Genomic DNA, 27,731 nt, shown 5'->3' on the forward strand with positions numbered 1-27,731 from the left:
GTGAAAGCATCTATCCCGAAAGGGGTTGTTGTTATATATTGTATGTTTTTTACATTAAAAAACAAATACTTGAATAATTAAAGTAATATTACTGCTTTTACTCTGTGCCTGTTTCCCCTCAGTTATAGATTTGTAGAGGGTTCTTGCATTTTTCGAAGGTTCCCATCAGTAATAATTTCTTATACATTTATACTGTTTTTTATTTGAGAACAAAGAGGAGGTTGTTTTATAGTCCTACACCATTTAAAGTCATTCAGCTGTTTAAAACCAGACTGGCCAAATGTTGCCACAAATCTTCCTGCAACCAAAATCTATAAAATCATATAATTTAAAAACTCTTCTGTCAAGATCAAATATTTCATAAAAGATCTAACTGAAGGTGAGTTTATGGTAGTTGAGATGATGATGTTATGACATTCCCAGCTTACAGATATATAGAATAAATATGCCACACTTTTTTTTAAAATAGCAATTCTTTATTTGTTGCTCCTCGTCACAAATTTGACATCAGCTGATTACAGAGAGGGAACAGGGGTAATATGCTGAAATGGTACACATACTGTACATAGAAAACAAATTACTTCATAAAATAATTTAGTAATTAGTTCAGTAAGTTAATATTTACCACCTCAATACTTAAAAATAATTTAGAGCTACTGGACTTGTTTGGACAAACAAATGGCTCATCGCCCTTTCAATAGTTGCCTTTTGGTTTCATCTTCAGGTGCATTGTCATACAGTACATTTTAGTAACTACTATATATATATATTTGGGAGCAAAAAGTTTTGTAGTGCAGCAGGACAGAGCAAGAAAATTAAACTGTTGTGATTTTGTCTAGTAGCCTGGCATGTGAAAACACATCAGCCAGAGCAGATTACACGACTAAATGTTCTGTTATATTTTATTTGTCTGATGACAAAAGCACACACGTTAACTTGTCTCCGAGGGCTAAGCATCTGCTTGTTGGGTGCATACACTCAGCCCAAAAGTGCATTGTAGCTTCTCATTATGTTATTAAGATGCTTCACTTGAATTGTGTCATTGCTGGAGTTATACATTTGTGAAATGGTAATCAGCAGGCTCTGCTCTTTATGTGGCTCTCACTCACTGACGACTTTCTTAGGCACAGAAAAATGAACAAGGCACCTCTAGCATTTTGAAGCATTAACACTGTCGAGAGCAGCAAATTATACACAGTAGCATCCAGGTCTCGTTTTTTTCTCTGCACACTCAAGCAAATGGTTCCCTTCTTGTCAATGTGAAACAGATCTTGACACAGAAATACAATTCATTCTCTTTTTAGACATTCATTATGTTATTATGAAAATGTGCTTTTCCAATAAATTAACTAAATCTTACATTCTGACACAGTCCTCAGGGAAACATCACAAATGAGTGAGATGCGAGTCAAAGCAAATTTGTCTTCACTGTGGCAACAGAACAATGTGAGAAAAGTAAAAATACCTTCTTCTTTCAATAAATAATGAGAGCTTTGCTGAACACAGAGGTAATGTGATGTAAAACAAAAAATTAGGAAAAAAAATAAATAAAACATTCAAAGCTACATCATAATCACCTTCTTTCACCACCTGAGTACATCTTTAGATTTCCTGGGCTTTATCCTGATCCCGGTCCGTGCGCTGGGCGGTGGAATGTCGTTAAGGTTAAAGGTCGGGGGGACAGTGAGCAGGGGAGTCGGCGCTAAGGAGGTGGAGGCGGGGCGGTGGCAGAGCTTGGCCTCGGGGTAGGTGAAAAGGAGCGGGGGAGGAGTGGAGGAGTGAGTTTACGGGGAGGGTGTCGGGGAGGATGTTGCAGGAAGTGGTGGTGTGTTCCTCAGTCTGTCTGCCCTGAACTGTCTCACCTGCTTCATGCATGAAGAGATCATCAGCTAACACTTAGCTGCGCGAAGCCGATCAGCTTCACCTCGTCCGGGATCTCCGTGTCATCGCAGCTGGAGGCCTGCACGAGGAGGAAGACATCGAGAGGGTCAGCGGAGCTCGGTTGCATCCTGACACTCATCTGCATCACGAAAACTAATCCACTGAAAATCTGTAGAACAGCTGTGCAGTAAATTCCTGGATAAACCAGTGAGTTGAAAACACTGCAAGTTAGTGAGCATATTATTTCATAAAATACGGCTTATTTTCGAAAAACAATTTGTATTATTATTTTAATTACTGACAAAGAAGAAGAGGAGAAAGGAAATATCACTGCTAACAAAAATGTGACAATTTGGAGTTCAGTTTGGTTTAGATTCAGGCGTTAAACGCTGCATAGAGATTTAAAAGATGATCACATGAATGAGCAGTTTGTAGAAGGTAGAGACTGATCCCAGTTTTTTTCTCCACATACAAATTGTGATGCCTGAACCAATATTGATTCATACTGTTAACTAATCTGATAAAGTGATCTTTTTTCTTTTTCAGTTTAAAATCTTTACATCACTGTGTTGGAACCTTTTGAGATTATTGCCTCGGTAACATGGAGACATTCACACATTAAAACACATTTAGACATGCAAATACACTGGTCAGTTGAAGCTGTGGCTCGTTAAACACGTGAACATCAGAACACTAGTTGTCTTTCTCTGCTGCCTACCTGTCTGTTTTGTCTGTCTTTATCCATCCTTTCCATTCTTTTCTCAACTCACTTAGTATGTGTTGTTGACTAAAATGTGTTGTGACATTGATAGGTGGATGTGTACTCTGTGTTGTGTACCATGACTTTTACAAGATGTCATTTTATTCTAATTTTAAATTGGCCAGGAACGACAGATGAAGATTAGCCTTTTAGGCTCACTCTGGCTCATTTACAGTTATTTTTTCTGTTAATTAATAAGCATCATCAAACAAGCATCAAATAAATAAAATAAATACATTTTTAAAAATGGCACCAGTGCTGCTGCAGTATATCAGATCAGAACATCACTATGCTGTTGGATTAAATGTGAAAACCAAACTGCCTTGATTTCTTTGTAGTTTGTACACACTGAATCACATATTTAAATCATTTGTACTATACATATCACATATATTGTCTTATATGCCCAGAAGTCTGTCCATACTTAAGTGTTGTGTTGTTTGTGTTGTGTTTGTCTGAGGGTATTTCTAAATGGTTTGGGAAAGATCCCATTGTTCCAGCTAAGGGAAATGTTAATGCTACAGCGTATAATGATATTCACATAATAGTTTGCTTCCTAATTTGTAGCAACAGATTGGGGAAGGCCTTGTTTCAACATGGCAATACCCCCATGCACAATTCAAGGTCAGTAAAGAAATGGTTTTCTGAGTTTGGTTTGGAAGACCTTGATGGGCTTGCACCTTTGACAATTGAAAAAGCTGACTGCAAATGAGGTCTTATTGCTGTACATCAGCCCTCACTAATACTCCTGTGGCTGAATGGGAGCAAATCCCTGCAACCAGGTTCCAAAATCTTGTGGAAAGCCTTCCCGGAAGAATAATGCCCAAGGTTTTGGAATGAGATGTTAAAAAAAAAAAAAAAAAAAAAAATCACATATAGGTGTAATGGTCCGCCTACTTTGTCTGGGTGTCTGTAAACATTTGTTGATGTATCATCCCTAAACTGATTCGCTACCTTTAATAAAACAAAATATTTTGCTCTCTGCTCAACCTTCCAGCACCTCATCTCACCTCAATTCTCACCTCAATTTTCAGGCTGCTCAGATGCTACTCAGGGAGTTCATTCAGCTCCTGAATGAACACCCACTGGCCTCCAGCAATTCACACCTGATTGGGGAAACCCACTCCAGGTCTCAGGCGGTATGAGAGCTCTTTACTTGATCAACACAGAGGGATCGTTGTTAAAACCGGTAACAGAGTCTGTAGTGACCTCTTGTTTAGTTCAGTCATAAAGCTGGGTTAGTGCCACCCACACCATAAACTGTCTTCCTAAATCATATGAATTGCTGCCCCAGCGAGGGTAATTACTCTTAGTCCCTGGGTTTGTGACATGGCACTCGTAACTCTTAGTTTAGAAAGGGAGAGTTGAGTAACAGAGGGGATTTTACACTGCGTGCAGTGAAGCAGAGTTAACATATGCAAATGGAAGCATATATATCTACATGGCGTGCCCAACACTGCCCTCACTCTGGCTCTCCGGAGACTGGAAGACCACAACACTCACTAGCTGCTGATAAGGCAAATGTGGCAGAAAGGTCACTCTGTAAAGCACTGTGACCTGAGGCGCAGATGTTGTTTACCCACAACAACAGAAAGGTCAATAAAACATAATTTACATATTTTTGTCAAACCCAGAAGAACTGACATTCTTGGTTTTTGGGTTTTTATAAATGTGATATCTCTGTAACACAAAGGGGACTTGTGACTTAAAGATAGACATTCACAATATATAATTAGTCTCTTGCTCTCTCCTCTGTTGTGACTAGATAAAGTAGATAAAACAACAAGTGTGTGTGGATCACATGCGGACTTGATATATCCATTACTACACTCAGACTGAATGACTGACCTGCAGGTGAACTGTGGAACACACAAACAAATAAACAGCACTGCACATCACCGAGTGAAGCGAGCGGAAAAAAAGAAAAAAGAAAAATGAAACAGTTTGTTGAAAACTGCATTTGACCTCCAGTATTATGTTCATACTGCAGATGAAGAGAGGCTGTTCAAATTCTAACACTGCTCTCCACTAATATTACACAAAACATTGTAGGACATCACACCAAAAAATATAGAAAGCCACCAAAGGAAAGCTGTGATGCGAGGTATATTTTCCTATTGCAGAGGCGTTCAGCTGGGAAACATATTTTAATTGCTTAACTACGTTTAATGTAGAACTACCATAGGCTGAGTGCACACTGTGTAGCTGCATTACACAGGAGAAAATAAAATGAACGCTGGATCAGACTCACACTCGGCAGATACTGAATGTTAAAAGACTTGGAATGGGAGCTTGTTTATGACTGGACACATTAAAATTGACAATATATGTAAACTATAGTTCAACCAATACTATATTTTTGAGGCTGATACCTGTATCGATATTTGAGAGTTTAAAAATCTGATGTGATATGTGGGCCAATGATCTTTTTTTTTTTTTTTTACAGAAACGCATTAAATAAACACACATTCCAAAACCACGGGAATTAATACAGTTGAAAAGTAAACTTGTGAGAACTTTCTGATACACAAACTATGCAATGGAAACACTATTTCTACATCATGTTGAACATATCTTTGGCATTTCTGTACTGACGATTCTTGTTGCTTATTGGCCGACATAATACACTAATATCAATATATCTGCAGCCGACTGATTTATCAGTCTACGGTAGCTCTCATGTACAACAAATCTATGTGACCTGTGGTTGTTTTATTTGTGCAACATGTTTTGTATAGTTCAGTACCACATAGAGTACAATGTAAGTGCATGTATACACTGTACCGTATATAATTTGTATGAAAGGGCAACAACCTTGTGTGAACAATTGAAAAACCTTCAGCAGCAGATGTTGGTTCATGTTGAAGGTAATTGGTTTGTTTGTAGCTTTTCTAATAACTCCAGCTCTCACAATTCTCACTGAACTTTTCGACAATAAGCTGTCATTGTCAGGCAGGACACAGGAGGGTGTCGTCAATCATCTGGAAACTCACCAGCTTAAACGTCAATACTTTGTAGGTAGTTGGGTCATCTACAATCTTCTGAAGGTTAGCAGCAACTGTAATAAAGAGGCCATAAAACAACATAATGTCAGTTGTTAGTTTTACAAAATGCAGAACAGAACACAAGAAAATACAGTTATTTTCTGTCATCACTTTGTATACTAGTAACATTTCAGATGTAAGTAAGTCACTTATATAATTCTATGGTAGAAAAAATATCTGCAATTAATAAAAGCAATTTTTATTCAGTTTAGTCATGTCAAGGTCTGTGGACTTGCCAAATGAAATAAATGTCAATGTCTTGTAATAGCCTTTCTAGTAAGGGCATAATTCTCTCTTTAAGTGATGTTTTATGGGAGATGGGCTTAGATAAGTAGATTATCAAACAATGCAATTTACCAGAATAAAAAGGTGTAACATTACCTATAACAACATCGTGTCCGTTGACCAGACCAGCTGAGAACAACTCCTGGGAAACGCCATCAGCAGTGTCTTGTGAGGGAATAACATGACAAATATTGGGTCTGCAACAGTCCACTTAGCAGGTAATTGTGTTAGGTATTGAATTAGATACTGTCATAAGCGCTTCTATTCACAAACACTGTCATTACCCATTAGACACACAATTCACAGCGTGTCAAGATATTAACACAAAGGGAATAGCACATTCAAAACCTTGTAAGCTCAGCTCTTACCTCGCCCAGGAGTGAATTCAAACCGGATGTCATTCAGCTCCTTTCTAGAGTTCCTTAAAGGAGAGAGAAGAAGGTGTTTGCAAAAGCAGACTCTCAGAAGTCAGGTTTGAGTTTCCTGTTGTGTTTCTATGGGCCTCCTGAACAAAAACACTACTATTACAGTACTTAAACGGAGCAGAACCTTGACTCAGTTCAGAGCTGCAGAACATTAGGAAACAAGCAGGAGACCAAGGTTGTGTGTAGACATGAAAATGCCTTCTGTGATTTGGGAAAAGTGATGATGTGTTGAAGCAGTACAGCTGGCGAGGACCACATCAGTGACCTTATCAAACGTGGATGAAAATGAGTATGACAGTGTGTGCATTCATTGATTTTTATTTTTTTTTTGGCCACTGTGGAGCAACAGATACAAGCTGTCATCACAACACTGACATCACCTTATAAAGTCAATATGGTGAATGTGTTTGCAAAGACGGGCTTATTTACCCATCAAGAAGACAAGAAGCAACATTAGTATTAGCTTAGGTTCGTGTTTGCCAGAAAAATGTCCAATATTCACTCTCCTTCTAGCCCGGCTCTCCACTAACTCCTGAGGGAAATATCTGTCTCTTTGGCTTCTAAATACTCCATTTTGTTCACCAGCTAGTTACTAACTTTGTCTATCTGCTGCTTGGTGCTGGATTGGTAGAATATTGTGGGTTTTAGAGCTTTAAAATGCAATGCAGAGCTTAGAGGAACTGCAGAGTCAGGTGATAAATCTCTGTGTGTTTGTCACTACTAGCAACCCCTTGCATATTACACAAAGTCATTTGATCCATTAATATAAAAATATTGATTGGAGCAGCTTTAACACAAAGGGTATTAAGATAATTAAGCCAGCTAAATATAAATGTAAACAACTTACACCAACTGACACAATGATTAGCTAAATTAGTTGCCATAAAAAGGAAAAATAAATAAGTAAAAAGTTTTAAAAGTATACCATTAAAGCACGTGCTGTTGCAGTGGAACTATAGAGAAGGTGCAGAGGATATGTCTCAGCTAGATTTCCACATACTGACCAGTATGATGGATGGTAACAATTGTCTAGCTCAACACATCCTCATAATTAAACCACAGTACAGGTCTTAAATTCAGCCGCTACTGTAGATGGTGTAAACATCTGTAGGTCATATTTGCCAGCCTGAATTTAAGACCTATTCTGTCGCTCTTCTTGTGAGGATGGGCTGGTCTAGCTGCTTCCTCTGCATACCTCACACCTGCTGCAAATACTGAAATACTGAGTGTTAAAAGAGGAAACACTGGCATCTTATTATCTGTGCATGTTCCTATAAAAAATCTGAAAACTAAACATGAATATATGTGATTCTATGTATCCTCAACTATATACTGGAATAAATGTGAAAAAGTGAGTAATGTGAAAAATAAGCAGGTGCCAGTATACATCCCCAAAATGTAATTGTATTCATGAAATGTGCCCTTCGGCCCCTTTGCAGCATTAACTTGCATTAATTTGCATCATTTATATTAGAAGTCTGTCTTTAAAATTTGTGCGTGACATGGGAGCAGCCAGTTGCTGATAAAAGCAAGACCTGTCAGTGTTCCCAAAAGAAATGTGCTGGGAAAAGATTAATTTGGTTTGTAGTCTAGTTAAATAAATCACATGGCAAGCCCGCAACCCTCATTTCAGATGAGATTAGAGCCATAAGTCAACACACACACACAAGCAAAGACAGCTGCTATGTGTTTGTTACAAGCAAGACTGTACAAAATAGTGAGAAAGAGATTTACTATCATTTAGCTGTGAGTCAACTTGACTTTTTTTAATTTAAGAGACTCACTGTTGGGAAAAAAAACAGGGTAAAAACTCTAGTGGAGCAGATGGACGTATAAAACATCTCTATTCCCTGCAGTAGAAGCAGAGGGTGCACATTGCCAGAGCTGTCAAGGCAACATGTATGTCAGAGGATCATAAGCCTGCCCAAATAAAATGTGCCTAAAATCTGCCACTTCCATAGATAAACCACAGTGGGTGTTTAGAAAAGCATTCTGTCAAACTACGTCAGAACCGTTTGGGATTAACCATTTTAGCAGACTGAACACTGTCGTGACGTGTGAGAGTTAACAGTATGTTTTTAAATACCATTCTGAAGATTTAATGTTTCCACAGTTCAGCAGCACTAAAATTAGCACTTCACACACAGACACCCTTTGACACAGAGGGAACTAACTTGCGTATATGAAATGACATAATCTCACTGGACGATGGCAGGTTTATGACACATCATTTAGAGGGAAAAAAAAGGGTACAGCGTGAGTGTTAAGTGGGCAGAGGTAAAGACAGGTCTGCGATTTTAGGTAGAGGCTTTAATAACCCTTTCACTGGAAAACATCATGAAGACTGGAGAGGAAATCTCTTCAACAGTCCATTAAAAAAAATTTTCAGTGCACACTGGGTAATGTTTGTGAGTACGACACATTACAGCCCACAGTCTTGGCTGTAATAGAAGTTACTGACAGGAAGACTGAGGACTGAGAGTTCAGACAAAATTCGACACATTATGATGTCAAGGCCAATATACAGATGCCCTGCTGTGTTGAGACTGCATAGATGTATTCTATTCTTCTGTGTGTTTTGGTTTTTGGTAAACAAACTGACAAATAGTCAATACAGGCTTGGGGTGAATCGACTGCAATAAGCGAAATAAGAAAGTCCACATCTTAACATCAGAGCACATGGCTGATTGCACATAAAAAGAAAGGACCCCCTGACGATCAATTTTATGCACTTATAAAAGATGAGGTCCAGACACCATGCAGAAAACAAAAATGTAGAGCACTTGCAAAAAAAGGTTACTGTGTAAAAATGTTACTAGAGTTGCAATTAACCCTGACTCATAACACTAATGACCAATATTTTCATAATAATTTGCAAGAAGTTTCCGGGAAAGAACTACATTATGTGGTATTAATTATAGGGAACCTGAGATAGTATTCCTTGTAACTATTGCTAGTGCAACCAGGCACAGCAGGTCAGCTAAAATGTCAAATTTGTCTGCAGGCAAACATACAATTCAACAAATGTGGAGAATACAGTTTCCAATAATAAATGACTACTGAATGAATATTCATTCTGGATTAAATTGAGCTTTTCTTTCAAGGAATTTTCTATTTTTCCCATAACTAGTACTAAATTACATCGTTCAAGGAAAGTTCCATGTAAATTATTTGGAGTACATCAGATAATCATGGTCAAGTAAAATAAATTGTTACCTAATTATTTCACATGCTTCATAAATGTACGGGTAATTTCACAAGCAATAGATCCATGTTATCTGATATTCATCAAGATGATATTTCAGAGGCTGCTCTGACATTTGTCAGCTTCTACTTACCCTTTATAAACAAGAAAACACAAGGAAATGTCACCTCTGGACTAAACTGCACAGTGAAATCAATTTTCATCTGTGCTATTTGGGCTATTTAAGCTTCAATGACATTGCAAAAAGAGCAAGCATATTATGCAAGTCTTAACTTCCCCTTCAAACTGCTGACAATGTTTTTCACAGGAGACCTTAGTGCCTTTGTAAAAAAAAAAAAAAAAAGGACTGAATGAGTTCCAAGCAAAATGTTGACAAAAATCCAAACAGGCTGCTGCAGTTCCCTAGTCTCTGCTACTGAGGGGATCATGTTACCATAAACGCATGCTAATCAGCTGTAACTCCCCTATTAGTTAGAAGACCAATTAGCTGGGTTGTTTTTTTGTTTTTTTTTGCTCTCTAAAATATAATTATTTTCATGAATTCTCTATTTTTAATCTTTAAATTTGTACAAATTGTCAAGGACCATAATATTTATATTACTTTTTTCACAACCAGGGTTGTATCGTTGTGTTTTTGCCCAACATACCTATGGGTTAGTATAATATTATACCAGACAACTGACAATAAGATCTAGGCTTAATAAAACAATTTCTTTTCATTTCTTTTGCAATTAAGACCAGCTAGAAACATCATTTTGTTTACGTCAGCTAGCTTGCATTTGGTTGTAGCTCAGTTGTAAGTCACTCACTGAAGATCAACAAAGTTGACTCATAACTGCTTAGAGTTGTCTAAACAAGCTCTTTACCATAATACATCTGCTTTACCTTAATATACCAGACAAATCCTCCACTTAATCACTCTAATTAAATACACTGCTTCTTGCAGCCTTATAATATCTGTGAAGGCAATAAGTATCTCATGTTTCCCCCCCAAACATGGGAGCACAGCCAAAGAAAAACCCAAAATATGAACGCAATCTCTTATCTTATAATACCTCCTGTGCTGATCCACTTTAAAACATACCCGCCAAGTCCTACTCAACAATTCCAAAAGTTTTTTTCTCTTTATCTTAAAGACATATTTCTTCAGTTATAAGAAAACTCCTTAGATCATCATATAAACCTGTTCCCTTGCCCTTATCCCAAAATCCACATTCAAACAATAATTCAAATAAGGCCAGTAAGTCCTAAAATAGTCAGCAATCTGCTGCTGAGATGGAGATTTGTTGATAACATTTAAAGGATAAATTATACACAAAGCGCTTGATCATGTCTAATAACAGTGTATAGTGAAAGGTTTTGGTTATCCACCAGGGCATTTGAAACCCTTATGCTTCTGAGAAAAAAAAATGCCACCAAGCTTACGAAGTTGCATTCAAGACGGCACCGATCACACGCCTCCATCTCTAACGCTGAATATTCTAGCAGCCACAGTTGGTGACAAACACAGAGAGACGACCTGACAGCCTAATGCTGCGATCATATTGACAACAGACAGAGTGAATGCGTTTCTCTGTAGAGGAAATTAATTCACTTGATTCTGCTTTGACACATTTTTACAAACTCTTTCTGAAGTTTCCAGGGTAACAGTATTTCTCCATTTAATAGGAGCTGCCACTGAAGTCTGTGTTGGAATAGAACCATTGGCTACCAGATCTAATCAGTTTGTTGAGTTTGAGCCATAAAATCCACGGATTGAACAACTAAAATCCACAGAAAAATCATGAACCATCAAAGCACTGCCCATTTATTTTTACCACCAGGTTACAATACTGACAGCCACCAAACAGTGAGTCGTCTCCTGTTGCAACCTGACCAGTGTCTTATTAGTAAGCACAGAATAAAACAGTTTTCTGTGCTATGCTGGGCGCCAAGGGAGGGACCTTCAGATGTCTGTTCAACCGCGAGTCTGCTCTGCAACCATCAGGCCCATCAGGGAGCCAAAGCCGACTTTCAACTGTCCAAACATGCATTACTGTCTGTCTGTTGCTGCACCCCTTAAAATGTCCTCTCTCTTTCTCTTTCTTTGTGTTTGCATACTGAGGAGGAGAGATAATGTAAACTATACACAGATAATGTACCTGAACATGTATGTTGCATTCTCTAATTATATATGAAGGTAAATGTTGTTGTTTTCAAACAGGAAGTGTTTATGTTGATCATTCTGAGGCTGAATCTCAAACATCCACTTTATCATTAAAATCTATTCATAAACAGAAATGCCTGGAATTGTACAACAAGACGCAGGGATACAATGAGTGCAACCAGTCTAAGGGAGGAAAGCAGATTGTGGAGCACAGCCAGACAACCAATGGAGTGTAACACTCTGCTCCCCCATAACACGACCGGTGAGACAAAGTGAGATGAAGGGAAACATAGTGATGCCAGATCCACTTCATAGCAAGCAAAGATCAGCTATTAGTAGCCTGCACGTTTAGGACAAAGTGAGGTGATGGTCATTTGTCACTTGTACAGCCGCACTGCATTTCTCCTAGAAACAGCGATTTTTAACCATTCGTTAAGCCTGCGTTGCCGTAAATGGTTCCAATATTGCCTTGTACATCAGCAAATGATGTAGAAACTGATCTGAAGAAGAATCATCTGTCTCACCTTAGCCGTAGTACCATGTTCACGGCACCTTGAATGTAGGGCGTATCCTCAAATGGTTCAACCTGCGTGAGAAAAAGTCTAATGATGAGGCTGTTTACGTTGTACGCTAGTAGAGTTAGAAATCAGACAAAAAAATGTTTTCTGTGAAAAAGAGAAAGAAGCGTGTACTGCAGAGCGAGGAGAGCTGGTAAATGCAAGATGAACATAATAGTCACAATAAATGATACACAAGAAAGAGAGTGTGTGTGTGTGTGTGTGTGTGTGTGTGTAAGTGGCCGCACACTCAGCCTATGTGGTTTAATTTTTTTCTGAAAAATGTCTTCCATTCATTGCAGATGCAGGGAACGTCGTGAGGGGAAAAGAAAAGGAGCAACGCATGCATTGTCTAAGTATCTATTGACGTTATCAATACCATATTATAAATGTGCTCTTTGAACGGCAGAGAATGGCTATTAGGAGTAAGAAATGACTGCTGAGTAGCTGTCATAGTTAATTCCTGACAGGAGCACAAGACTACACCTCAAACTGCTTTGGCTCATTTTCAAAATGACAATAGCCTTAGAAAATGGGTTACAATGGCAGTGAGTCTTTAGATGAGATACACCCAGGCACTGAGCTGGCACTGTCAGGCAGACAGCCATTTACTCTGAGTTATTACTGCTGAGAGCATCCCTCCAGGAGACCTACATTCACACGTGTACACACACACACGCGCGCACACACATGCACAGAGAGACTCGCACACATGTGAAGTACGGACATACAAAATGTACACAAGCGCACACACAGACAATCAGTGTGGCATCAAGGTCACTGAATCATGACAAATTAGTGCTGCCGCTGAATCCCTCACCTGGGGATGCTGAATAGACAACCCTTCAATAGGGACATAGTTGGCATTCTCCTCATTCTGGGAGGAACAAAATAAGAGGCATAAATGTGCAAATGCTTTGACATCCTTGGTAAATATCAAATCAGAACTCATCTTATTAAGAAAACACAGAGAAGTCAATTCAAAACAATCAATGAGGAGCATTGATGGTTTCAAGCAGGTGCTCGACTGTTTTGATTAAACAGTGCAAAACTGGAAGTTTGTGTTTGGTGAAATAAACATTCATGATGGAGTTCATGATTACTCAAAATTCTTCCCAAGTAGGCCAGTTAATTGCATTTACAAAAATATCCTTCTACTAAGTCATTGAATTATAGAGCAGCAGAGAGGATAAAGCAAATCTATTTGAAATCTTGAGAAAAAAAAATTAATTGCATGTTAAAATTTGTACACAAGAGGAAAAGCTAACTTACATCTTTGGCCTCATCTTTGACCCTTCGTGACTGGAGGGGGAAAAAAATCAAAAACAAACATTTCATATTCAAGTTTATCTAACAGCAAGAAACTTGTGATGTTCACTCATTAATATACTTCATGTCTGGCTTTCCATCAGTCTGTGATGGATACATCTGTCCATCCATCTGTCATTCAAAGTCTGTTTTTTTTTTTTTACTGTTATGAAAAAAAGAGCCGTACAACTGCTGAAAACTAACAAGCCTGAGATCGATGAAAGGAAACTGGAAACCAACCTTGTAAAAATACTACCAGCAACAACTTATTTCTTAAATCATTACTTTAGGTAGCGCATTATTTATTGCATCATACATTAAAGCTGGGTATCTCTATCAAAGGGCCCTTTGATCATAGCTGTCGACTTTCCTCCTGCCTCAAATCCTAGCAGCTATCTTCCAGCTCATTACAGCGACCCTTATGACAGGCTCTCTCTGAGATAAGCCATCTGCTATCCAAAAAAACTAACTGATCAGGGAGGAAAGGAATGCACAGGGTCTAACACAGAGGGGAAGTTACATAACAATGTGATCTACAGGTTAGACATGACACGCAACAATAATTACCAACATCTTGTACTTTTGTCATAACAATTAAAACTGAATCTCAAAAAGTTATCTTAAACATAAGAAGCTCATTTCTGTAATTCATTGTTATTGTTTTGTTCTTACTGTGCAATAATATGCAATTCGAGATGAATATCATGTGAGTGCCTGTGAAAAAGTACACGTTGCTTAGGTTGGCATGAGTCTCACCTACCCTGCCCTGATTCACCGCCGCCTTGCCTTCTTCGCTGCCCTCGTCCAGCTCGTCGTCGCTCCACTCCCAGTCTCCATCCTCTGTCTTGTGCAGGTGGCCACTGGAGCCTGGGACTCTCCTCACCTGAACCATGACAACACACAGCCAGCACACTGAATGTTAATGACCTCATTCATAGATTTTCAACTGCACACGTATGCATATACATTGTGCTCTGTCCATATGATTTTTTTTTTTTTTTTTACATGGCTTTTACATTAGTGGCTCACAGTCTTTTTTTGGAGTACTGGACCCCTTGTGATGAGCTGACATACCTCAAGTCTCCCCCCGCCCCTCCCGGCCTCCCCTCTCCCTGAGAGAAATTACGGACATTCCCAGCTGCACATTCGTGGCATGAAAAGTAAATGTACAAAGTCACATTCAAGTAATTTAGCCTGTTGAATATGTCTGGAAGATAAACTGATCAGGCCAAATGTAGCTCTTCATTTTTACTAAAACAGAATGGAAATGATCAGAGATGAAAAAACTACTTTTCTTTTCAAGAGGAGCAAGGGGAGTTCTCACATATGAAGAAACATTTGGTTAAAACATATTTATTTTAAAAATCTTAAATGAACCACTAGGAGTCCACAGACTCCACAAATTAGCAAATACAATCTTTGCTACTGGCTCATTTTCAGAAGTTACTGGTATGAATGTGACCTCAACATTGGCGATATACAATACACTAACTTAAAAACTGCTAAGTACTCCAGTAGAAATTCTATGGTTACAGAATGGATACAGCACAATGTGTACAGAAAAAAAAAACTCTTTAAATCATGTGGAGAGGCAATATAAGATGGATTTCCAATCTGACTTCAACTTGGTTAAATACCAGTGGTAGCACAAATGCAACTGATATATGACACATCAAAGCAGGTAAGTATGGCAAAGTCACTGGTAAAGCCTGTAATTCTTTGCATTTCTACAGTTTAGAGAAGTGTAAGGCGAGCAACAGATGGCTAGTCTAGCAGTGTGAGGGAAGTTATGAGAGCACCACAGTGTTATGGAAAAAAACAGCACACAAAACAGAAAGTAAGCCACTAACACCAGGGTCATAAATTCCCCAGCTCTAGACAAGGTCAAAGTTAAAGAAGCACTACCCCTCTGGTGGTGTCGGGTTTATTTTCCAAACCTGACATAGAACCAAGGCTCCACCAGTTCTGCTCAGGGTCCTTGAGCAAAACAGACACAGATCGATCCACTCAGTGGCTATACATGATCACCCGACTGACATTCACACACATAAAACAGGACAAAAATCCCACTGCAAATGTATGAAAATATGAATATGAACAGAAACGTTGTAACATCTGAATTTGAAAGCATTGGAGACAACTCATTCAGGGTTTGCAGGGGATAAAACTACTGCACACTGGGGTAAAATGCCTGGTATTTTGAAATCAGGCCTCAGAAAGCATCCATGCAGAACTCAATCAGTTCTCTATCACCGTGTGTGTACTGGACCATACATTTGAACTCAATAACAATCCTTTTCCATTTTCCCCCACTTTTTATCCTGTGACAAATCAATGAGGCCAGCCTTCCACCTTATTTGCAAGCTACTCATGTCTAATCGTTAAACAATAATGCCTCTAGTTTCTCCAGCTGGAAACTCTATCATGGGTGTCAGGGTGCCCTCTGCTGGTTATTCAGCGCATGTGTACCTACAGTTTATACTCTGCATGTGATCTTTTTTTTACATTTCTATTTCAAATATAATAAAAGCCTATCGAAACTGATCCACGCCCTTGTTTGACAGGTCTATAAGACTGGTAATTTCCGCTCTCCCTCATTTCCCTCGATCTTTCAATCATTCCTCTCTTTTCATCAGAAAAAATATTAATTTTGAAATTACTTTACTAGTGACAGCTGACTAGAGGATCTGCCATCTCCTACTCATTTACCGGAGAATTTTCAAGGTGAAGTTAGGTCCCTTAAAGCCCATTTAAAGAGAAGCATTTTATAGTAGCTGTCTGGCTTTAAGTATCCTCTCTTAAGCTCCTATAGTACTTTTTTCCCTGAGATTAGAACTGCGTGTGTTTACCATGACTGCATAATATCACACAAAACTACAGAAACAAAACAAGAACACTAAGGAAAAGATGTGAAAAGAGGGCAACAGCAGTCCAAGGAAGTCAAGAAATGTAAGATGGCTGAGTTAAACTAGGAGGTTTTGGACTGACTGTACAAGATCAGGGCCACTGTGGTCTTGATATAAAGAGGTCAAAGCATCCCGAGATGATGATGTTCCCGCAGTATTGCTCGTCTCTGCAAGCTTTGAGTAATATTTGCTGAGTGTATAATGTAGATGACACTGCGGGTCAAATCAGCACAAAATAACAAGGACACTGGCTTTGTGACACATCTCATCCATCTCACATCTCATCAACCAGCGCTTTCAAATCAGACATTACGTGGACACATAATCTAATCTACTGCTATCTTTATGTGTGATTATACTGTACTGTATTTGACATTTTTAACAGGACTTTGTACATAAAAATATGTCCAATATGTTCAATAACTGTGCATTTCCATTTTTGGATAAAATGGCTCCACAACATACAAGTTTCTATCTGTAAAAGTACTTTCAAAAAGTACCATCATCTGCTTTAATATGAATCATTTGGGAAAGGTTTTGCTGTTTAAATCCTGAATACTGTGCCACATTAAGGTCCAATATTGCATAATTTGATTCAGAGTTGACTGAAAATAGTCAAAATTGGAAAAGCAGTGTCTGTAACATATTTTATTGACAGTGTGCAATAACGGTAATCCATGACCATCAACAAACCTCACCAACATCATGCCACTTCCACTATACAGTAGTATTAGTAGTTACTTCCCTCTTTATCGACACCCTGCGCTGTCTGTGCGTAATGTTAACGTCATACACAGGAACAGCTCTGCTATCCACTGTGCCCTCCATTTACTCCTGACCAGTGAATTTCCACCCCTCCGCTCGGCTACTCTGCCTTCCGGCAGTGGCCCTCTGTTCCCATTTCTGTCCTGGCCATCCAGGCGGAGTGTTATGTGAAGCCAATATCAGCTGTGCCTGAAAACTGCACTTCCTCTCGGCGACTAGCGGGCAACTGAGCAAGCAAGCTGAACAATAATGTGCTCCTTTCTGTTACCTAATGTTAACAGTTAATTTAAACCTGTTTGTCTAAGGTGTTCCACATGCAGAGAGCTGCACTGAGGGGCACAGACACAAAGCGTCAGCACATCTATACCGTTTGACTTATGCTGCAGTAGCCCATATTTTTACATAATCTACAAAACAGTTTGCACATACAGTGTTTGAGGTGTTGAAGAACGTCAGAGTGCGTAGCTTGTGGTGACTGTATATGCAACATTCTGGTGGAGAGATCGACTTCAGTCAGTCCCCATTCTCACACATAATTTGTTCATGTAAGATCAATAACTGAGTTATTTTACAGCACAAGTTTATGTAAACATACCTTCTTTGCTCTCTGGGAGATTTTTGGAGCACGACACAAAAGCTTTTCGACCAGATATTCTCTGTTCTGCAAGAGAAAAAAAAAAGAATTAAAGTATCATTGATAAACGTAATGAATAGATTAAATTAATAAAAACCTAATAATGGTTTTAAAAAAACTCAATGAGGTTTTTTTTTTTTTTAAATGGTAGCATTTTGAAATCGATGGACGTGCATAGGCTAGAAGACTTGTAAAAAAGTCTTTGTAAAAGTTTTATAGTTGTGTAGTCACTGTGCTAATAAGTCAATGTGTTAATAATGATTTTATTTCACATTTCAGATATTCAAAACCTTTTAACAGGTTTTCCTACACATTTAGTACATCCTTGTAATTCATCATTACATTAAATTAGTAAAAACAGTAGGAGGTCACAGTCAATGTGTTATACTTTAAATAACCTACTGATTGCTCTGGTTCTACTTTTTAAACAGTTTTTCCCAATAATATACTTAAGATTAAATGAACAAGCACAAGGTAGGAATTTAATTACGGTGAGAGTCATATGTTTTCCATTTTTTGTTGTCATTATATCTGCAATAGTGTATTAAGAATACAGATTCAATGTGGACATTAATACTGTATGCTGTTTGATTTATCCAATGACATATAAATGTATAAACACAGCTGAAATATTGGTAGGAGTTGGCATGAAGCCATAAGCATAACATGAATAACAAAACCAAACAAAGATGTCAAGTCAAATATTTGAGATGAAACAAATACCTTGGCCTTTTGGAAGAATTTACACTTCAAAAGCTCTGCGGCTGTAGGCCTAGAGATAAAGAAAAGTACAGTTGTTAGAAAACGCATCACAACGCATCACTCACTGAATGTTAAGGTCCTTCTTATTGATCACAAATTGCATATGCCCTCTTCACTGAAATACTTGGTTGGTTGGTATATGGAATGTGGAGCAAACCTTTTGGCAGGATCCTTCTGAAGGCACATAGTTATTAGCTTCCTAAACGATTTGCCATATTTCTTTAGCATTTCCTTGTCCTCTACGCCCGTCTCTAGAGTAGGTGGATCATTCTGTAGCGTGAGCATTAAGACCTTGAAAAAGACAAGAAAAATGGTCAAAAACCACCCACACGTTTCGTCAACAACACAAATATTGTATGAAGAACAGAAACTCAAAGCAAGAAACTGTTTGCAGAGAAAGTCTTATGTAAGTAAAAGCAACGGGTTACTTTAGATAAAAGGCTGACTCTTGAATACTTGTTTGGGTTCCCAATTACAGTAAAAGCAAGCAAGTCAGAATGTGTTCTCTCCACATGTTTTTTTTCTTGCTAATGATGAAACTTCAGAGAAAGAAAAGTTGCTTTAGAAGTAAATATAGGAGTAAGCCAAGAGTTTATGGACATTACTATCTACTTTTATTAGTCAGTGCTAGTGAAAGCTATAAGAATATGTATGATTAGGACACTACATTGATTATATTACACCTAATGACACATCCAGAACACTGACCTTCATGGGAGGGTAGCGGTGATAGGGTGCAGACCCTGTAGCTAATTCTATGGCTGTAATTCCAAAACTCCATATGTCCGCTTTGAAATCATAGCCTCGTACCTGTGGGTGTAGAATTACATCATCTGTAATATCTTTGTAACAGACTTGCAGGTCAAGGGTTTTATGTAAATGCCTTGGTCTTAGTGATTAACATGACAAAAGGTATATCAAATTATCTAATGATAGTTACATTAAGTGATGTATTAACACTAGCTCCAAGTGGAAGCAAGCCCACAAGCTCAGGTAAATACATATTACAGGATATGAAATGTAATGAGGTTACGATGTCACCAACAACTACTTTTTTATGGATTGTTGGACTCACCTGTTCCATCACCTCTGGCGCCATCCAGCATGGCGTGCCAACAAAGGTCTTTCGTACTTTGTTTCTAGTCATATCCCCCCCTGTGGCTAGGAATGCGCTTACTCCAAAATCTGGAAAAAAAAAGGATGAATAAATAATGCATCGTTCATTCTTAATAGAGAAAATGCAGAAAATGGCTGCAGCTGAAATATTTTTAGCAAACAAAATAATACAGTATTTTGCTTTAAAATTCTGTGTTAAACCATCTTTATGACTGGTGAAGAGTCGGAAAAGAAATCTCCAAAATTCTCACCAATTAACTTCAAACTCTAATTTTAATTTCAGCTTGTTAGCTGTGTCAGCATCAGAGTCCGGTTGCTATTGACTTCTTCTGATGTGAGTAAAGCGTATTTGCTTCTATGATAAGCTGGTCATTGATTACCACTGGTCTAAACACTGCATTCAAAAGTAGTAAATAGTCACAGAGTAAACACAAAACCAAAAATATTTTATACATTAGTCAAGCAAAGAAAGGTCTTTATGTCAAGTCAAGTCATTTTTATTTATAAAGCCCAATTTCACAAATCACAAATTTGTCTTCAGTGGTTTTACAATCTGTACAGCATATCACATACCAAATATATCTACTAGTCTGCTTCTATACTAGTAGGAAAAGCACAGGTGTTCCTAATAACATTAACAATCGCTTTGTTCTATTCAAGTGACCCAGTAAGCCTTGACAGTCTGACAGTGATCCAACATGCACAAAACCAGAACCCTTAAAACCATCACGGACCCACTCCTGGACCCTATGCAGTTTGCTTGCAGAGCCAACAGGTCTGTGGATGATGCAGTAAACATGGCCCTCCACTTCATCCTCCAGCACTCTGCAAGAATCTATGCCAGTAAACTGTTTGTGGATTTCAGCTCCACCTTTAACACAATCATCCCGGCTCTGCTGCAGGACAAGCTCTCCCAGCTGCACGTGTCTGACTCCACCAGCAGGTGGATCACCAACTTCCTGTCTGACAGGAAGCAGGACGTGAAGCTGAGGAAACACATTTCTGGCTCTCAGAATATCAGCACCAGTTCCCCTCAAGGCCGCGTCCTATTCCTTCTACTCTTCCCCCAGTACACAAACAGCTGCACCTCCAGTCATCAGTCCGTCAATCTCCTGAAGTGTGCAGATGACACCACCCTCACTGGGCTCATCTCTGGTGGGGATGAGACCACCTACAGGTGGGAGATAGACCATCTGGAGACTTGGTGCGGCCGAAACAACTTGGAGCTCAACACTCTAAAGACAGTGACGATCGTTGTGGACTTCAGAAAGAACCCACCCCCACCTGCCCCCATCATCCTGTATGACCCCCCCAGTCAACACTGTGGAGTCCTTCTGCTTCCTGAGAACCATCATCAACCAGGACCTCAAGTGGGAGCTGAACATCAGCTCCGTCACTAAAAAGGCTCAGCAGAGGATGTACTTCCTGCAGCAGCTGAAGAAGTTCAACCTGCCAAAGCCAATGATGGTGCACTTCTACAACGCCATCATTGAGTCCGTCCTCACCTCTCTATCATCATCATCTGGTACGCTGCTGCCACTGCCAAGGACAAGGGCAGACTGCAGCATATCATTCGCTCTGCTGAGAGGGTGAGTGGCTACAACCTGCCGTCCCTCCAGGACCTGCACACCTCTGGGACACTGATACGGGCAGGAAAGATCATGGCAGACCCCTCCCACCCTGGACACAAACCCTTTGAACCACCACCTCCAGCAGGAGGCTGCAGTCCATCAGAACTAAAACCTCATGGCACAAGAACAGTTTCTTCCTGACTGCAGTCAGCTTCATCAACAAGGCCCGGGACCCCCACTGACACCACATGTACATTAATGCACATGTCCACACTTGTCTTATTCGTTACATTAACGCACATCTTGCACATATTCTGTATTGCACATATCCTTATACTTATACTACATACTGTGAACTTTTGCAAACTGCACAGCTCTATTATTTTTAAAAACAGACATATCAAACTAATTCTTACATTTTTTTCATATCTTCTACTGTTAATTTGTCACTTATGTTTCTTGTATTTTGCAGTACTTTCCTGTTTTTGTCCTTGCACTATGTTTATTGTTATGCATCATCAGAACAAAGCTAATTCCTTGTCTGTGAAAACCTACTTAGCAATAAACCTATCTGATTCTGAAACTGAAGCAGCTAAATGGAATTAAGCCATCATTAATTTTATTATTTACACCTGTGCTTTTTCTACAGCGACATGTCATAATGTCCTCTGAGAGAAAGGCCAATTTGTTATCAGATATCATGGTACAGGTGCAGAAAACATGCAGAAAATCTTAATGTTATTTATAATTTTCTTTAAACATCATTAATTATTTCTTCAACCCTGTAAAATAATTATTTTCTTGAAGGCAGTGATTCATCCCTACCAATAAACTAAACTGGTAGATTAACTTGCTTTAAAAAGCTGCCAGCTTCAATATAGTGATTGAACAAGCAGACAGAATCATTCAGGGAGTAATATAGTCTCGTGTAAGCTTGATTTATGATTTCAAAAAAATGTAAACATGCATTATCATTCTTCATTAGTTGATGTTATCTGTGGATTCAATTCCACCATCTCGGCATACGACCAGGCTTTCAGTTTTAAACTAAAGAAAGACTTAAGAGAGAGCAACAGCAAACAATAGTAGCACCATGTTCAACACACCTGCAATCTGAACAGATCCATCTTCTCCCAGTAGTATGTTCCCAGCTTTCACATCCCTGAGGTCAACAAAACACAAACAGACACAAACAACAAAGTCATGTGGAGCAGCATTGATTCTTCCATTCGTGCAAACAAGCCCACCACGATCTGGATCTCTGCCCAAGGGGCTGATGAAGCGTTAAGCCTGGCTCTCAGTGACCTTGAAATTTACAGGATGTTTACAGACAAACAAAAACTGTGTTGTAGCAGGCTGCGGGTCAATAAATACAATCTCACAAACTGGTTTAAATTTATATTAACTTATTACTTATTATATAGAGTATCTTACAACAGAGTGATAACATTTCATCAAAAACACAAAACGACACAAGCACATTTTCGATATGGGGGTTTCTTAATTCTTATAAACTAATCATAAAACTGTAATCAAAGTAGCAAATATCAGTAGCAAATTTTAGGGAAAAAAATGTACAAATTAAGATGTGTTACCGGTGAATCTGTCCATTTCTGTGCAGGTAGTCCAGGCCCTCTAGGACTTCTTTTAATATGGTAGCAATTATAGGCTCATCTAGAGATCGATTTTTGTCCTCTTCTTTGTTTGTGTGCTTAATTATATCCAGCATAGAACCTAAACGGCACCAAAGAAAAACAAAAACAAGCTGTTCATTTTATACATAGTAATGACCAACAAAATAAGCTGCAGTGTTGTGCAGAGTCATAACGTGATCAATATCTTTAATATATATCTATCTATGTTTTTTATGCTTTTTGCACTGTGTATTGTTTGTTACAGATCCTGCTACCCCCATCTGCTCAACAATCACCTCACTCCCCTCACCTGAGCTTCCCTGCCCATCTCCACACCTGGATCTCATTATCCTCATCAGTCACTCATTCAGGCCCAGATTCCCTTACCCTCTGCCAGATTGTCCAGAGTTTTATGCCAAGCTTTCCATTGCCTGTTTTATTCTGCCTGCACGATACCTTGCCTGATTACCAGTTAGAATATTTTTGCCTATTCCCCTCAATTTTGTCTGTCTTATCTGCCTGCTTGGTTTTTGGACCCCTGCCTGTTTTTTGGACTTGATTAAAGATACTGGACACTCAGTTACTGCCTCTGAATTCCTGTTTTGGGGTTTTGTGTTTTCTGAGTCATTACACTATGACCAGACACAAATTATTTTCATGTCTTTTACTTGCTCGTTGTCTTTTAAACAGTTCAACATGATAGGAAGTACATTATGGTGAGTAACATCACTGCTGTGATTAAATCACAAGTGAGAGTTGTAAGGCTGTGCAGAGGAGCATCACCAGTTGTTTTTTTATCTATTTGATGTTGTTGTTTTATGACTCAATTATGGTTTTAATGACTTGTTGAAATGAAGGGGAGGACTTTGTATAAGCCCTCTGGGATTCCTTCCTCTCCTGCACAATTAATATAACTTTTTTATTGTGTAATATTTTATTGTACCCTCTGTGCAAATAAAAAAAAACACAGATGCAATATACCAAAACATGCAACTAACAATTATTTTCATTATTCATTAATCTGTCGATTATTTTCTCAATTAATCGATTAGTTGTTTGGTCCATGACATGCAGCTCTATCTTTCATTGCATGAGTGTGCCTCCATATAACTGCCTAAATATGGTGAAAAAATGTTTTTTTAAGGATCTAGATCTGTTATTTTCTAGGATACATGAGGGGTGTGTGAGTAGTGGTACCTCTGCTTGATTATTTTTGTCAACACGTAGGAAGCAAAAGAAAAACATTTGAATTTTGTATAATTTCATGCTAAACGTTACCAACTAGATATTAACAAATAATTAGTAATGTGATAGCAGCCAATCAATACACAGTGAGTATATTCTGTATGACTACATTATTTTTTCATTAGAGACAACTAATGCATAAGAGAATAATAACACGGGTAGCTATTTCCTAATGGTCAGATCAAAGCACAAACATTAAAAAAGGGGATTTACAGTGTAGCATCATCACATTCACTGAGCATTCATGTATTATTAAGTCAGAGGTAGGATTGGGTTGCATGTAGCATGGCAGGTGAAGCTTACCTCCACTCAAAAGCTTCATGACTAACCACAGTTCATCCTTCACAACAAAGGAGGTGTAATAGGTGACAACATTGGGATGGTTGCACTGGCTCATTGCTTGAATTTCTTTCTGTTGTGAGAGAAGAAAAATGAGATATTTCATATATAGTAAAGGACATTTGACTTGTGTGTCTTTGTAATACCTTATAAGAAACCCTGATAACAACAGCATTTACACACACCTCAGTAAAAACTACCTTAATGATACTGTATTATGCCCTTTTAGAGTGCATTAATAGACTTAAACAGGACAATAACAATATGGATCAGAGGGAGAGTAGTAGTAAGGCATTAGCGAGAGAGACAACAAAACTCACCAATAGCTCATCCATGCTGGTTTGGCATTTTTCCAGGTTGATCCTCTTTATGGCAACGCGCTCCTGTCTGGGGGTACAGAGGGCTGCCTGCACCACAGCTGTGGCCCCGCTGCCTGGAATCACAGAGCAACGAAAAATTGCACAGGAGCAAAGTCATCACAAACATCTGGAAGAGAACTCTTAAATACGGCATCACTCTGCAGTTTTAGTGGTATTTATTTTGTCTAGTGTTCCTTTTTTGGTGTTTATGTTGTGGTATTCATCTATTATGTCTGCTGGCTGAAATGTCAAACAAACACAATGACATAAGTTGACTTTAAGCACGTTTTTCTCCCCAACATGAGGGGTTGTTTACATGTTTAACAGCTGCAATACAAATCAGGCCACGCTGGAGTAGTGTAGTTGTTCACACCAAGAAGCTATGACACACAACATAGTGCTGTTAGTGACAGATAAGGAGAAGTGGAGAACACGTGAGATCTGGCTGGTTACCAGTTGATTATGAGAACAGAGAGGTGGGTTTCACTACCTCATCACAGTCAGCAGCAGCCAGCTGTGCTGCTGTTTCTTATCAGTGGTGATATGACTTGTCAACTCATCTGCAGGTTAAATGCATGTGCCAAAAATATTCAGGCAACTTCCCTTTTTGTTTTTGAAACACATTTGAGATTTTTTGCTGTTCATTCATTCAGTGAATAATATTTCTGAAATTGCAAAATTCATGACAACACCAGTTTAGAGCATTCTGTGACTAACGTGTTTTCAAACACTGGAAATGTTGGATTATAGGAAGAAAATACAAAAAGTCCTACATTCATGACCACTAGTCTTCAGACTGCAAGAAAACACAAGACTATACTGTCAACTGTTTTTATTCTAGATGTATGTGCTGAATAGACATAAAGGTATAAACATTATTAACGAGTGAGTGTGCATGTTTCTGTCTTTGACCCGTGGCTATTGTGGGAGTTTGTGCTGAAACAATTAGTGGATTAATCAATTAACAGAAAATGAATCACTAACTATTTTCATAACTGGTTAATCTATTAAGTCATTTATCAAGCAAAAATAATAATAATAATAATATCAGCTTCTCCAATGTGAGGATCAGCTGCTTTTCTCTGTTTGGACATTTAAATCTCCCTGGGCTGTGAGAAACTGTGATGGGCATTTTTGTACTAATTTTAAAGCCTAATTATTAATTGATTAATCAAAAAATAAATAAATTAGTGGAACTAGGCCTGTTAGTTGCAGCCCTAGTGGAAACTGAGTCTCTCACTCTGGATTAATAGATGTTAGAAATAAAAATATCTTGTATACAAATGTCACTGTTACTATTATTATCATAACCATATTATTACTACTGTAAGCAGAAGTAACATTTATAACATTGTCGTGACAGGATGTTTGAATCTGTCTACCTAACATCACAGACAGTAATGGAAAGTAACTAAGTACATTTACTCAAGTATTGTACTCAAGTACAATTTTGAGGTACTTGTACTTTACTTGAGTATCTGCATTTGATGCTACTTTATACTTCCACTCCACTACATTTCAGAGAGACATATTGTACTTTCTAAACCACTACATTTATCTGACAGCTTTAGTTACTTTTCAGATGAAAATTTTACATTAAATAATATGTTTTAATATTCTAACTGTTGCTAAATTGTCACTCTTTTGTTTTCTTTTTAAAAAACGTGTTTGTGCAAAAGGTGCTATATAAAGTGTACACTTGTATATATAATATAATATGATGCAGTACTATTACTATTAATCTACTATTACTATTAAGTATCTAAAATTGGTTGTACATTTATAAACTACAACATTACAATACTCTCACGTGTGTTTGTGATAGAAACAAACAATACAATATACTACAAATTATTATTATGATTATTATTACTACATAACACTATCTGTATAATGAGTACTTTTACTGTTGCTACTTTAAATACATATTGCTGATAATACTTCTGTACTTTTACTTAATTCACATTTTCAAATGAGGACTACTACTTGTAATGGAGTATTTTTAGACGGCAGTATCTCTACTGTTACTGAAGTAAAGGATCCACCACTGATCACAGCTAACACAAGTGAAAAGACACATCATGGTCTTCACACAGCCACAGCATCTGTGATTTTATGAACTGGACACACGTGTGCCATATGAACTGGCATCGCTGGTCTCAATCTGATCCATCTACTGTCTGACATTAACCAGAAACGCACTTAGTGAATGTGACATTTTCAACCCTGAACAGTAACCAGAATTTCATGTGATTCGACCTCGTCAGAGCCACAAACACATCTGCTGTAAAGCGGTAGTCTATAAATGTGTTAACATCCGCATTGCAAAGCATCGCAGGAGGCGACTGCACATGAAAAAGCCGGTAGGCCTTCGTCGTCATTAACAGCTGATAAAACCGCCGCGGCGTCTATTTCCATGATAATATACAGACTTCATAACATCTGCGGGTACTAACCAATGACCTCCTGCAGCTCGTACGACTCCCTGGTAATTGGCCAGCTGGTTGTCAGCGCTGGTTGCGGGTGGTGGACAGGAGCCGGAGATTCGCCTTGATCCGCCATGATGATGATGATGCTGCGCTAGTTAGCAGCTTCTCACAGACAGACAGAGGGAGAGAGAGGAAGAGAGAGAGAGACACAGAGAGAGAGAGAGAGAGAGAGAGAGAGAGAGAGAGAGAGAGAGAGAGAGAGAGGGAGACAGAGAGAGGGAGAGAGAGAGAGAGAGAGAGTTTGCCCTCACCTCCTCAGTGTCAGCTGGCAGCTGCAGCAGAGCAACTACCGCCTGCGAT

General features: G+C 38.6%; 1 protein-coding gene across 3 annotated transcripts; it reads right to left on the reverse strand.

The window, feature by feature from the left end:
• Positions 1-460: 460 nt before the first annotated feature.
• stk39 (serine threonine kinase 39) lies at positions 461-27,574 on the reverse strand. 3 transcript variants are annotated; one of them, XM_042426762.1, is made up of 18 exons: positions 27,399-27,574; positions 24,904-25,016; positions 24,548-24,656; positions 22,961-23,099; positions 22,472-22,527; positions 19,754-19,863; positions 19,387-19,488; positions 18,836-18,969; positions 18,640-18,688; positions 17,878-17,943; positions 14,372-14,494; positions 13,576-13,605; positions 13,124-13,180; positions 12,271-12,332; positions 6,339-6,391; positions 6,067-6,135; positions 5,635-5,699; positions 461-1,960 (listed from the first exon to the last, which is right to left on the reverse strand). In XM_042426762.1, the coding sequence occupies exons 1-18, from the start codon at positions 27,502-27,504 to the stop codon at positions 1,886-1,888; spliced, it is 1,518 nt and encodes a 505-aa protein (XP_042282696.1). In that variant the 5' UTR covers positions 27,505-27,574; the 3' UTR covers positions 461-1,885. The 3 variants fall into 3 exon arrangements, with proteins under 3 accessions (XP_042282696.1, XP_042282697.1, XP_042282698.1); XM_042426763.1 differs by lacking the exon at positions 13,124-13,180; XM_042426764.1 differs by lacking the exons at positions 24,548-24,656; positions 24,904-25,016; positions 27,399-27,574 and adding an exon at positions 23,310-23,410.
• Positions 27,575-27,731: the final 157 nt, after the last annotated feature.

The sequence above is a fragment of the Thunnus maccoyii genome, chromosome 11 (assembly GCF_910596095.1).
Source record: "Thunnus maccoyii chromosome 11, fThuMac1.1, whole genome shotgun sequence".
NCBI classification, from domain to species: Eukaryota; Metazoa; Chordata; class Actinopteri; order Scombriformes; family Scombridae; genus Thunnus; species Thunnus maccoyii.

What these genes read in the sequence shown, in the direction of transcription:
- stk39 (XM_042426762.1), bottom strand. Translation starts at nt 27,504, where the DNA reads ATGGCGGATCAAGGCGAATCTCCGGCTCCTGTCCACCACCCGCAACCA. An exon ending in AGAAATGGACAGATTCACCG is followed by an intron (nt 22,528 to 22,960) that starts GTAACACATCTT and finishes TGTTGACCTCAG; the next exon opens with GGATGTGAAAGCTGGGAACA. An exon ending in ACCGCTACCCTCCCATGAAG is followed by an intron (nt 18,970 to 19,386) that starts GTCAGTGTTCTG and finishes GTCTTTTTCAAG; the next exon opens with GTCTTAATGCTCACGCTACA.